The following is a 13,035-nucleotide window of genomic DNA, read 5'->3' as shown; positions in this document are numbered from 1 at the left end:
TAAAGCCAAACTTTTAGACACTAAACAGAAACATGTATACCCACTAATCTGAAAATAAATGGAGTATACAAAAACAAAACTAAATAAACATAAATATATGTTAACTGTAACTGGCACAGTGCCCCTTGCCTACAAATAACAATAAATTACAGTATATACAATAAAATGGGAATTCCACACAGTTTTGACCAATCTTATTTACTGTAATGTAGTTTATAATGTAAATCTTTGGATTCGTTGGTTTCATAAACATCTTTGGTGGTGTGTACCAAACACACACACACACACACAGTGCATTAAAATGTTCCACAAGGCTTCAAGAACACAGATGCTGTGACGTGTTTGAGTGTTCACTTTATGTTTTTGAGCAGTGCAGATGACTCAATAACATCAGTGCAAAGCTGCTACAAAGAAGAGCTGGGGTCAAATTATTGTTGGTTTTGGGGTTTTGGGAAATATAATGTATAAATTTTGAGAATAAAACCCAGATTTGAAGAATAAAGTCGTCATTTCGATTGAAACTCCTGCGGTTAGCGCCAGGCTGACTCTAAAAATTGCCCCCATGTAGATGAAACTGTACCTGTTGGTTTAATTAACTTTTTTCTTTTTAGCCCATAAATAACAAAACAAAAAAATAATTAACATAAAATTTTTTCCAAACCTTTTCTGTAAAATGTGCATACAGTTAACTTAGCATTTAAAAACCCTGAATGTAGATAAATGGAATAAGGTCACACACTGATAAAGTGCACCCTGACAATTAGGTATATATTTATTGACTAGGATACATTGACAGATTACATGCTACCGAAAATAAAAAGCTAATTTTAACTTCAAAATAAAAGATTTTGACTCATTGTACAATCTCCTGAAAAGAAATACAAATTTTGCTTGTTCTGAAAAACGTATCACGACTAGATACGGTGCATGTTTGTAGGTGATCGGTCTTTAACTGCTGTGGCAGAGCTGAGTAACAGTGAGGTGAACACCCCCAAAAATCAGCAGTAAACCAGAAAAGAAATCACAAACGACCTTTCGAAAAATAAAAATGACCATTTCACACCAGATTTTATATTTGTTTTTAAAAGAAGCTTTCAATTTCCCCCTAAAATCACCAGGACAGCAGCAGCAGGTTTCATTTATGTCACGCTCCACACAAAGCACTCAAAAATGTCTCCTTTGGGACGTGGAAATATTGCATGGATTTATTAATGCAGCACAAACGGGGCTGTACATACTGTATACGGTTATAAAACATGACATTAATGCAGGTGTACAAAAATATTTTCCATAAATCTGAGTCTCAACAAAAGAAATATGAAGGAAAATTACACACAATGTAAACTCAACACAGCTTCTGCACTCTTAAATGTGTTTGGAAATTGTGTCCAACCTCCCCACCAACACACAGCTGTGATCCTTTAAAGCACTTTAAGGACCTCTGATTGCATCATTATTATAGATTTATTACAGGTATTTTTAAAGTTCTGATTCACCTTCTTGCAGTTGGCCGTTTATCAGCATCGTGTTTTGGAGACGTCTGCCTTCTCTTGAACATAAACTAAATTGGACTCGCCATGTGAAGCTCAAAGCGCACAGAAATTCGTATGAGAAGCACATCAGCGATGTCTCCTTCCAAGAATCATAATCATTTGTTAAACACACACACAGAAAAGAAAAGAAAACAAATAAATCCCCAACTACTTTGTTGTGAGAAGCTTCATGTAGGACACTACTTTTTCCTTTCTGCCCAACCACACCCACCTGTGCAGAAGGAAGTGGTGAAAGTTTTTTTTTCTTTTTTGGTTTCTTATTAAAAAAAAAAAAAAAAAAAAAATGGGTGAAATAAAATAAGAAAAAAAATAAAGCAAACAATAACTAACATAAATAGAGACGATTTCATTTTTGCTATATTTGGTCATATTTGTCAACATTAACCGCACCCCTGTATAATAATAAATTAAAGATTAAGACAGCCAGTTAAAGACTAATGACTAAAACTACCAGTGAAACCAAGAAAAACCAAACTAACTAAATGCTTTCAAAACTAAAGTGAAATAAACAAACCCTCTCTGGCTACTAGCTACTAAACTAATGAAAAAAAAATATTAAAAATCTGACACAGTTACAACCTTTAAGATAGGTATGCAAGTAATTAGCTTACAGTTACTGCTGTCATGCAGTTACTGGTATTTTACACACAAAAAAAGAGTGAAAGGGTAAAGAAAAAAAAAAGGAGACAAATGTTCTCTGTTTTCCTCCAATTACTCGACTGATCTGTCCCCTTATTTCTCCTAATTTAAGGTTAGTGTTTCTTTCTTTTTTAAGCATTTCTTTTGCCCCCCCCCTACTGTACACATTTGGACAGTAGGGGGCAGTTACCTCCTGGGGGAATGCAGTTATGTAGGAAGAGGCTCATTCACAGGTCAAAGTGTAACAGTTACTGTATCCGCACCGAGCACTCTACCCTTACACTGGAACATCTGCACGTGTCTGTTTTTAGATGCTTTTAGACGGGACGTGGCGAGTTTAGTTCCATAATACCTGAGAGAAGGCAGGCGTCGCTAACACTGGGGTCGACATAAGTGGTTCTCAAACTGCACAGGTGTGGGCAACAAGGTGAAAAATACTTGTGTGTGCATTTTAGAGAGTCTGTTAGTGGCATTGGACCATCTCCATTGAGATAAAAATTCATTTTTGGACAAATCTTCCACATTACTGACAAATTGAAACTGTGGGATGTGAACTTTTTTCCCCTCCCACACAGTTTGAGAACCGCAGATCTGTACTATGAAACAAAACACCAACATGTGGTTTTGGGTTGCAAGGTGTGAGTTGAACATCTTCTCATCCTCAGTCCCCTAATAACCACAGGAGGGACACGTAGGCATCATTTATCGATTTCGCTCCAGGGCAGGTCTGAAATTCTTAATTCTGGAGAACCAGAAATATAACATGCAATTCTGGGTGTGTCCTCGAGAGTTCAACTTCAAGCCAGTCACTTCCCAATTTAACTTCTCATCTTTTCCAAGAACAAATATAAGGCAGGTCCGCAGAGGATGCGGACCCTCCCTCGTGACTGAAAAAAACAAAACAAAACAAAAAAATCTATGTGCAGCAGGGGTTCCTGTTTCAGTTAAGCACTGCCAGCAATTCAATCTTTGAATGCATCCTGACAAAGATGATAAATGAGTTTCTGACCTGGTAAAAATACAGGGAGCACCCAATCACACCCCCAATTTAAGACTTTTTCCCCTCCCTCACACACACACACAGTGTTTTATCAGTCTCAATGCCACTCACCACATTTCACAACCATTGTCAAGTCTGTACTAACGACAAAATAAAAAAAAATAAAAAAAATAATCCCAAGTTGCTGATTCCTCTCCTCGTTTCTGAGAACAAACGTGTCCTTGAGTAACAGATGAGTTTCAGGTTTCTATTTATAATGTCACGGTGCCAGCAGGACTGTGAATGTTCATAAAAGCTTTGTGTGCTCAACATGACAAACAAAGTTACAGCAAATGCCATCCATGGCACCCTTATGGCACGAGAAACGACATGAAAAAACATGTCCACTTTAGCAGTAATACCTTTTTTTTTTAAAGTGGTGGATTTTATCTTAAAAGCGTCTCCGAATGACTGTCGTATCAGCCCACCAGGAGGACAAAAATAAAATCCCTCAACCTTTCTCCTTGCATCCTTTAATAAAGCAGCCTCACGGGATTGTTCCTTCCTCTGTGACAGGGTGCTCGTTTTGTTCTTTCGCATTTCTGCGTCTTAAAAGAGAAAAATAAAAAAGGTGTACACTCTCTGGCCATAAAAAGTAAGAGAAAATCAGCATAAAGAGGGGAAATTACAGTATTTAGCATGTAAGGTGTGCATGTATATAGTTAATTCTATAATATTATTTTCCACTTTTTGTACAACAACAACAACAACACAAAAAAAAGAGGACTTGGTTTGTAGTGTAGGGTGTGGTAAAGTGGTGACGCCGTCTTCTCCACAAGACAGTCATCAGGTAAAGTCTTTGTTGGTTTCACTCCGAGGTTCACAGTCTAGCACAAGCAAACAAAAAAATCTCTCACAGACACACAAATCTGTGAGAGCCGCAGTGTTTTATCTCCCGTTTTATCTCCATTTCCCTCCTGCAGGTGTCAGTGAAAGGTAGTGGCTGGAGATGCACGGATAGAACGGGAAAGAGGAGGAGGAGGATGACTCTGCAGTGTAATGTGATGAGTTCAATACTGGGATGGAAGCATGTAAACCAGGGTTAGACTGATATCGGTCACCTGTGCCGTCTTTAATACAATTTCTATGTAATACCTCTGTTAAATGGGAGGTATTAACAGGTTTAGCTGTTTTTGATCAACATGCTCAGAATCAATACACTCGTGTAGCATCAACGCCCTCTGAACGGCGGCGGCGGTGGCGGGGGGGTTGATACCTGCATTTTGGCTCTGACATTTCCAGTTTACACAAATCTACTCCAAGTACACAGAGCAAAAGTCCACCAGAGTGAAGATACGTCCTTGCTCAAGCAAGTTTTGATCATGTGCAAACAACACACGAGTCTGGATAACTTTTAATCCAGAACAAACATCTTAATAACTGCTCAAAAAGACAAAAACCTCACATTAGTGGACTTTGGGGGCTCGGTGTTAAAAAGATGTGGACTTGACAGTAACAGCTGTGGTTATAGGCAGACGTCATCATTAGCTAGTCTAATAAAGAAATGTGTTAAGGTTATTGGCTGGGCCTGATATTATATCAACAAAGATTGATCAGGACATTACTGTGACAGTTTATCTGATCACATGTATTTAAACAGTGGTTTAACTTTTGGATTTGTTTAAAAATTAAATATTAGTTACTTTAAACTGGAAAACCTGCACCCGAGTACGACTGCAGGTTTTGGTCGAGATAAAAACCCCATGTTTCCTCCAACCAGAGTGAAAACTTTAGGTGTGTAAGCACGCTAAAGCAAAATCCTATTGTTCTCATATCTTTTAAACTATGATTATACAAAAAAGTTTAGCAAGTTCTTGACTTGTTTGTTTCTTGGTCACCTCAAAAGGGTTAAATACACGCCTTTCTCATCAAACCATTAACGGACCTTCCAGTGTCATCCTGGGTGAATCAATACATGCTGCCATGTACTTCAGTGTGTCTGCAGATGAAGGGCAAGCCAGCAGTGATGTTTGACAATGCAGGCAAACCGATATCAGTCCGACCACAGGGTAAACTCTTTATATGACTGGGGTTCATCAAAAAGACATTAGGCAAGATCAGCCAACACATCATATGTCGGGGTGGGTAGGAAACACTGACCAGTTTAGCTCAGAGTTTCATATACTGTGTGCTTGCAGAAATCTTCTTCTATTCCAGCATGACGAAACTGAAAGCGAGGGGATGTGCTGGAGGTGACGGGAGCGCCTGCGCTTCTCAGCTCTCGTCATCTGGATAGTACTGTTCCAACAACCGAACGTGGGTGAAAGGAAAGTGGCCTCGTTTGCCTTTGCATTCACCCTCCCATTGGCCGTTCACGTTGATCTTGGTCACTTTTACGGTGTCCCCCACCTGTTAAATTACAAAAAAAAAAAGAAGCAAAGTCAGGCATATTCTGCAATCCTTACACTTCCTCTTCACGCTCTAAATAAACTGTGACACATGCAAGTCAAAGTTATCAATACAAGGTCAGTGTCTGATTTCTATCAAAGCCTGCAGAAAGAAATGCATTGATGTGAAATTGATTGACCCATCTTCATTTTACAGCTGCAGAGCAGAGAAACCATACAGGCCAAATTACAGGAGTTCCACGTTCGTCAGCTTTCATCTGATAATCAGATCCGGCCAGTTTGAGCCGTTTCATTTACTCAACGAGATGCTGTGTTCATGTTTGGCTAAATTTTTCCTTCCTAGCGTGAGTGACATATTTATCCTATGCAGGTCATTTTAGTGGACACAGAAGCTGGAAATGAGGACACCAGATGCAATTCACATTTTTCATAAATTAGATATAGATTTGGGTGAATGTGCCTTCAAAATACTATGAAAGATAATTCAATATCAGCTGATACACTGATAAAAGGTTTTTTTTTTACTCCTTAGAAATTGGTATCACCCCAATAATCCTGCTTCAGTCTTTATTAAATGCACAAATAGTCTATATTTGGACACTGCCTGCAAAATTTCTGCCAACCACTTAAACAACAGCAGACATTTATAAAACAGTGTAATGCCATCTCATCTGCTTTACCTCACACCATCTTCCACTTGTGATAATTCAAACACTGCAGTGGCTTCTGTCCTTACCAAGGAGAGTCAAATAAACAGTGGATTTTAAACAGGGGGCTCTGCTGACAGCAGTTCATCTAAAGACTGGATGCGCTAAGCAGATTTAATTTACTTTAGCTGTCTTTTTTCTTTCTTTTGGAACTACGTATCATTACTGTTAATTTTTTTTACGTTAAATAAGTTCCAGCCAGTGTTGGGGCTGTTAACAAACATGTAAGTTTTTACCTTTTAAACACTCACAAATTACTTATTTACTCCTTGTAGAAAGTAAATTCTTACACTGCTTATTCCATCCTGTGAACTTCCCAGTTTAAAGTGTAACACTAAACCTTTCATATTGCTGTCAGAGTAATGAGGACACAGAGAAGATTTTTCGTTTGGGTGGTGAGGGACACAAAGTCACCCACTGAGGAGTTTTGGGTCCAGACTAATGAGTGTTTTTCACCATAAAGCCAGAGTCTCGAGGGAAATCGTCAGAGAACAGAGGCCTGGGTGGGAATGAGCTTGCACGCCTCGGGAAACCTGCACAGCAAATCAAAGCAAACTACCAACGGCCACAAGCCGCCAAACACAGACAGAGGGAGAGATCCTCAGTGATCCGGAAACAGAGGTAGCTCTTAATAAACCTTCCTCAGGTTTTACTTACAGAAAACGTGTGAGTGTTACCTCCTATATATAGTAGGTCTGTATCATCTCGGCTGAATCTCATTTAGGCAGCGAGCGAGTTTACAAACGACTGAAAACGCAGCGCTGCAAAGCCGAAAGGCATGCCTGATTTAATACCACACGCAAACAAAAAATCAGAAGCATCATAAAGAAAATAAATGCAGAAATATTCATTATTTTAAATCCCTGTTTTTTTGTTCAATAATTGCTGGAAACAATCGTAATGAAATTAAAATCCTGTTACTGGCCCTGCCTTAGATTAAAGGACGTTATCATGTCATCACAGCATTTGGATTGGCATCCGCTGGCATCATGCTCGCTGTGGTGGGTTGTTGTTTCTGGCCAGAGCAGTTTGCACTTTACTGTCACATTCTTGCCGCTTCGTGCTATAAATCAGAATCACTCCTCAGAAGCTTCACATCTTTTCTCCTGCATATAAAAAGATATGCTGGAAATACTTTTACTGTCCGGCGGTCACAGTATTGCTGTTTAACTAGCTGTAATTTCATTAAACTGAATAAACTGTTCATATTTCAAATCACAGGCTAATGTAATCAGATTGTAACCCCCTGCTACAGCTCAATGGAGCACATCAACTACGGTTGCGTCGATGGATGACGCCGATTATGGTCGGCATGCACGGCAATGTGCTTCACTACAGTTTCACGTTGCATCTCCATATATAATGACCATTTCCAACACAGACGTGTCTGAGCGTGCACACACAGGTTCACACCTTTTGCGATGCTCTGAAAGCGATGTGTGTGCAGGGTGCAGGAACACCATCCATCATCGTGGAAATGAGAAAACAGCAGGATATTTCTGACTGCTGGACTCATTTAAGCTGGAGATGCTCTCCAGACTCCTTTACCTTTGCCCACCGGGCATATTTGTCAGTAAAAAACTCAGCTGTGTGTGAGAGACAGATGAGAACTATTACATAAGAAAACAACCCAAACTGGACCATACAGTACACCTATACGTGTAAGGTAAATAAGCACGTTTGGGCCAAACACAGTGCATTATGGAGGGTGGATAACCTCTGCCGCCTAGCACGGATGCTGTTGACAATTAGCAATCCAACACAGGGATAACAGGATGACTGGACTATGGAGCAAATCACCCAACCCTGATATCAGAGCTGCAAATAAATCAATGGAAAAGCTAAAAGTTTAGCTGGTCAAACAGCAAACGTGTGCAATGTGGAGACACTGAGTCCAGATTACTGTAGAATGTACTATTCAATACATCACCACAAAGCAACTTAAAAGTGTTGTGCTCCACTGGACCTCAGTGGTAATGAATGTTCAATGCAACTTTCACATTAACCCAATGGGCTGCAGTGTGTGCATGAAGAGAGGCCACTGTAAAGGATCTATGTCTCTACTCTGAATGTCCTCATGCTCGCTGTCAGCCTGCATTTGTAAAGACACAGTGTGTGTGCTCACATGCATGAGTAAGCCATTATAAGAATCGGGACAATCTACGCCGCCTCGGCTCGGACCCTTTTGAAAGTGGAAAATAAGGGAAGGGAGAGTGAGTCACAATAAACAAGAGGAAAGTAACTGGTGATAAGATTAGTACCTCCAGAGCCAGCGCCGTCTTGTCGTAGGCGTTGGGCACCCGCTTCTGAATTGCCCGTGCATAGACCGGCCCGTTCTGTAGGTTTGGGAGCTGAGTGTTGACCACAGGCTGAGCATACGGGCCCGGTTCCCCCAGAGCGGTGGCCTGAGGAGAACCTGTTCCATCTGTGCTGCCCGCTACCCCGCCAACATGCCCGCCTTGTCCGGTCCCTGTTGCGGGGACCGGACTAAGACTGGCTGCAGTGGGCGAAGAGGGTCGGTACCTTTCCACATAAGGCACGGGGATCATCCCAACTCGGCCCTCCTGGTTCTTGGCGTGCCACCACTGCTCCTCTGGTTTCTCCAGCACGCGCAAGACGTCCCCCCTGCGGAAGGGGAGGTCCTCATAGTCGTTGCCAGGGAAGTCAAACAGTGCTCGGACATATTCGGCTTCCTCGGTCTGCTGGGGAGGTCCGACAGCGGGGGGGCTGATGAGGCCTGACTGCCTGGCTCTGTTCACAGGCTCTATGAGCGTTGTGGTGTCCAGGTAGTGGATCTTGTAGAATTCCAGCAGAGCCGACAGCCCATCAAACTCCTGATCCCCAATCCGAAACCGAGAAGGAGCCAATCCTGGTGGAAGAAATGAGACTTTATTAGCTTGCTAAAATAAAAAATTAGAGGAACCAGGACAAATCCCTATTTCATAATAAAAAATAATAATTTTGCCACCTAGCCTGTTTGTTTTTTGTTTAATAAACACCTTAAGCTGTGCACACATACCTGTTTTTAGTGAAAGAGATGAAAGAGAAAATGAAAGTGTGCAAAAAGTCATGTGATCAATGTTACCTAATATAACTTTGCAAACTCCTTTGATAACTTAATAAGCCGTTATATAGATCTCTTGATATTAGAAGACAACTAATAACGGATATGAATAAGACCAAAGGCAGGTAGGTTCCTTTAGATCGACAGGCAACATTTATAGTGATCATACTGTATTGTAGGGCTGCCACAAACGATTATTTTGATAGTCGACTAGTCACCGATTATTTTTGCGATTAGTCGACTAATCAGATCATGCATCCATTGGATGTAAAACGTACAGCTTATTTCACCAGCATGCATCTGCTCTTAAATAACTATCATTAGCTTACAGCTTTAAGTGTTTAAGGTATGTGCTAACTAAAAATAAAGACAAGATGATAGTTTATTAAATTTTAATGACATTTGTAGTTTGTTTGGTGGAGTTTAAAAAACTCAGCTGTCTGCTCCTTGCTATCTAAAATATAACAGGACACCTGAGTATATTCTCGAGCATCTCACACTTCTGATAATCAGTTGTCTGCTTGACGTTTATTCAGCTGTGTAAAAACTAACTTTAATCTCAGCCAACCCGATTTACTCAGGAACAAATAAAATACTAAAAAAAAAGCCAAACAATATCATTTTTAAGTTATCTAAGTGACTTATATATCATGTTTAACCTGAGTAGCGAAAGACGGCGGTGGGTTTGAAAACGATTTGCCGGGAGTCCGGTGTTCTCACTGGCTCTAGTGAGCCGTCAACCCCAGCTAGCTATCGAGCTGGTGGGTAACAGACGTCTCCGAAAACGTCGGAGCACTTTTGAAAATATGTGATGTCTTGATAAACTGAGCAGATATTTGAGGTTTACACAGCTATATTCTCGCCTGAAAATATGTTAAACGTTTATTTTGTGACCCAGAAAGAATAATAAGAGTGATATTAAAACTAACTAGCTGCCGCCATTGTTGAAAACTGAGCAGGTCCGCGCTATGAATTCTGGGACACAGCTTCTTCTTCTTCGGGGTTTAACGGCAGCTGGCATCCTTGTACATGCAGTGCTGCCATCTTTTGTTTCAGTCCGTCATTACACTCTTAAATCCTACTACTTACTCCTGCGTCTTTTGGGATCTTACAAAGCTTCAAACGAGGCGTCGACTATTAAATTAGTCGTCGACGATTTTAATAGTCGACGTAATCGTGACTAGTCGACTAATCGTGGTAGCCCTACTGTATTGTGATCGTAACTGCAGAATGACTGTCCCGTGCCCTTCCCTGCACATCCTCAGAAGTCTGAATTCCCAAGTACATTTGCCAAATAGTGTACTGAGCAAGCACACAAGTACAAACTTGGTGGCGTTAGAGAAACACCCACTGAAGTGGAGCTGTCCACTGTGCTTGTACTGTTGGTGCCTATGGGAGAATTTGTCATGTAACTAGCTGACAGATCCGACCTGAGCAGATTGATTTTTGAGGGATAATAAAATTGACAATGCATCAATAAAGGCAAACAGTATCTAGCCTACTTCTCACTGATTTACTAATTTCCACGAGGGCTTGGTACAGCCAGATAAACGACAGAAGAGAAGAGCAGCAGAGCAAGTTTCTGCAGGACGTGGTTTTAGGAATGACTCAATTATGACACCGTGTCACTTTGAGTTCAACTGTCCTGACTCAAACAGCACCACAGCTGAATTAAGCACTTGTTTGTAATTTCAAAATAAATGTGACGACTATGAGGTGAATCATTTTGCGTACAGTCTCTTTTACCGTCTATGAGGCCATTCCCTGATTTACTACTGGGAAACAAGACACAGGGAAGTTCAGAAACGACAAGGATTGCGCAAGAGCCATTAAGGGCCTCAAGCACAACGGCAAAACCTGCAAGTAGGGGTGTGCGTGTGTGTGCAATAGGGCCTGATCACAGACATTCCTGAAGCGCCAATCTGACCAGTCATCCCCCGTTGTGACAGCGGAACTTCCCCAGTTCATTCAACCCCTGCAGCAGCAACAGTAACAGCAGTAATAACAGTAGCTCACACCAGCTCACCTTACCTCTTTACCTGCTGAAGGGTAGTCCTGCTGCTAAACAGGGACAAAACACCGCCAAAAAATATATTACCCTTAACAAAAACAGTGGCTGAATGACTAAAATGTGGTTGTTTGTTATCCTTTAAAGAAGCTTCCATCAATCACACATGGGGATTAGATTCAATAAAACTACTCACCTTCATTTTTCAGTTAAAAGCAACACTGGCTCACAGAACTTAGTAAAACTATATACCAGCTTTAATAATCACGGAAAGTTATAAACCTACATGTTACTGTACGTATATGTTAGTGGCTTTAGGGAAGTAATGTTAATTAGACAATTCCTGAAAGGAGTTCAATGTTGCTTGAGGAGTTTGTGGGCGGGGTAAATAGTGGAGATTTATTACATACATACCGACTTTCAAAAAAAGCTTTAAAACCCAGAAAGCTGTAGATTTATAAGGTAAATAAGGGAAAACATTTTGGATTTAGTGAAATCTTGTTAAATAGGACAATTCCTAAAGGTAGTCTGGCGTGGCTTGCGGAAAGAGTTGTGTACAGCGTACCTACAAAGTTTTGTTTTGCATCTAAGATTTCATTATTATATGAATAATGATTTTAAAACTGAGCTTCAAAAACACTAAAATAAAAAAAATGTGTAAATCTCTAATGGTAAGATTTGAGTGCTTGTGGAGTTACTCAGATCTTTTAAATTGGACAATTCCTAAGGGGAGTCTGGCGTAGCTTGGGGATCGAGTGGGCGGTAGCGAGCTGTGTAAACCACATGTATAACGTTTTGTTGAACAGAGTGGTGATTTTTGTTATTACGAATACGCCGACTTAAAAAGGAAGCCTCCAAAACACGAAAAGATTGTAAATTTATTTGGTAAAGCCAGGATATATTTGTGGATCTACTACTGTCCTGATAAATTGGACAATTCCTAAAGGGAGTCTGGCGTTGCTTGAAGAGCGAGTGAGCTAAATCCTAGCAAAGCAGGTTTAAAATGAAAGTACTCCTTATGTTAGAGCCAAGGGAATACGAAGAGGGTCAAGTTCAGTTAAATTGAGAAGTAGACCAACGTTACCTGATCCAGATTGTCGGTTGTTGCTGATACTGTTGATGATATAATGGGACACTCTGGAGTTCTCCGACACGGAGAGCACGTAGTCTCCGGGGATGGTTATCGAGTCCCTCACGAGGAAAACACCATGTCTCTGTCCCTGTAAAAGAGAAACCGCCTCCTGGCGGCTCAGTCTCCCCCAATACCAGCTTGCACGGTCTTCGGCATCAAAATTACCGGCCATGGCTGTGAAATCCCGTCCAAGGCTTGAGGCCTTTCCCCTTCGCCTCTCCCTATCCGCAACTCATACAAAAACTTTGGTTGACTAACACTCCCGCTGGAAAAACGTCACAACGGCACGATTTTCGTAACGTCTAAGCGTAATATCAAGGGGTTTATTTCGGCGGAACGAATGCTGCACCACAAATCCAAATTACCTACTTTTTGTTGTTTAAAATAACTAAAAAAATCATAACTATCGTGCAACAAGAAACTCCAAGGCTGAAATGGCGGATCTAGGGAAAAGTTGACCTCATCTACCGGAAGGGATGCCCGGTCAATGGGAAGCGGTGCGTTCACGCCCATTAAAAGATTGGAAATCTACCAAACGATCTTTC

The 13,035-nt window shown here is 40.9% G+C and overlaps 1 protein-coding gene across 1 annotated transcript; it reads right to left on the bottom strand.

Annotated features, from left to right (window-relative positions):
- Nucleotides 1-1,178: 1,178 nt before the first annotated feature.
- On the bottom strand, nucleotides 1,179-12,987 carry LOC100696389 (adapter molecule crk). The gene is made up of 3 exons (XM_013276640.3): nucleotides 12,443-12,987; nucleotides 8,548-9,155; nucleotides 1,179-5,580 (listed from the first exon to the last, which is right to left on the bottom strand). The coding sequence occupies exons 1-3, from the start codon at nucleotides 12,660-12,662 to the stop codon at nucleotides 5,446-5,448; spliced, it is 963 nt and encodes a 320-aa protein (XP_013132094.1). The 5' UTR covers nucleotides 12,663-12,987; the 3' UTR covers nucleotides 1,179-5,445.
- Nucleotides 12,988-13,035: the final 48 nt, after the last annotated feature.

The sequence above is a fragment of the Oreochromis niloticus genome, linkage group LG10 (assembly GCF_001858045.2).
Source record: "Oreochromis niloticus isolate F11D_XX linkage group LG10, O_niloticus_UMD_NMBU, whole genome shotgun sequence".
In the NCBI taxonomy this organism is placed as follows: domain Eukaryota; kingdom Metazoa; phylum Chordata; class Actinopteri; order Cichliformes; family Cichlidae; genus Oreochromis; species Oreochromis niloticus.
Note: the sequence above shows the minus strand (reverse complement) of the source record. Positions and strands in the feature narration are given on the sequence as shown.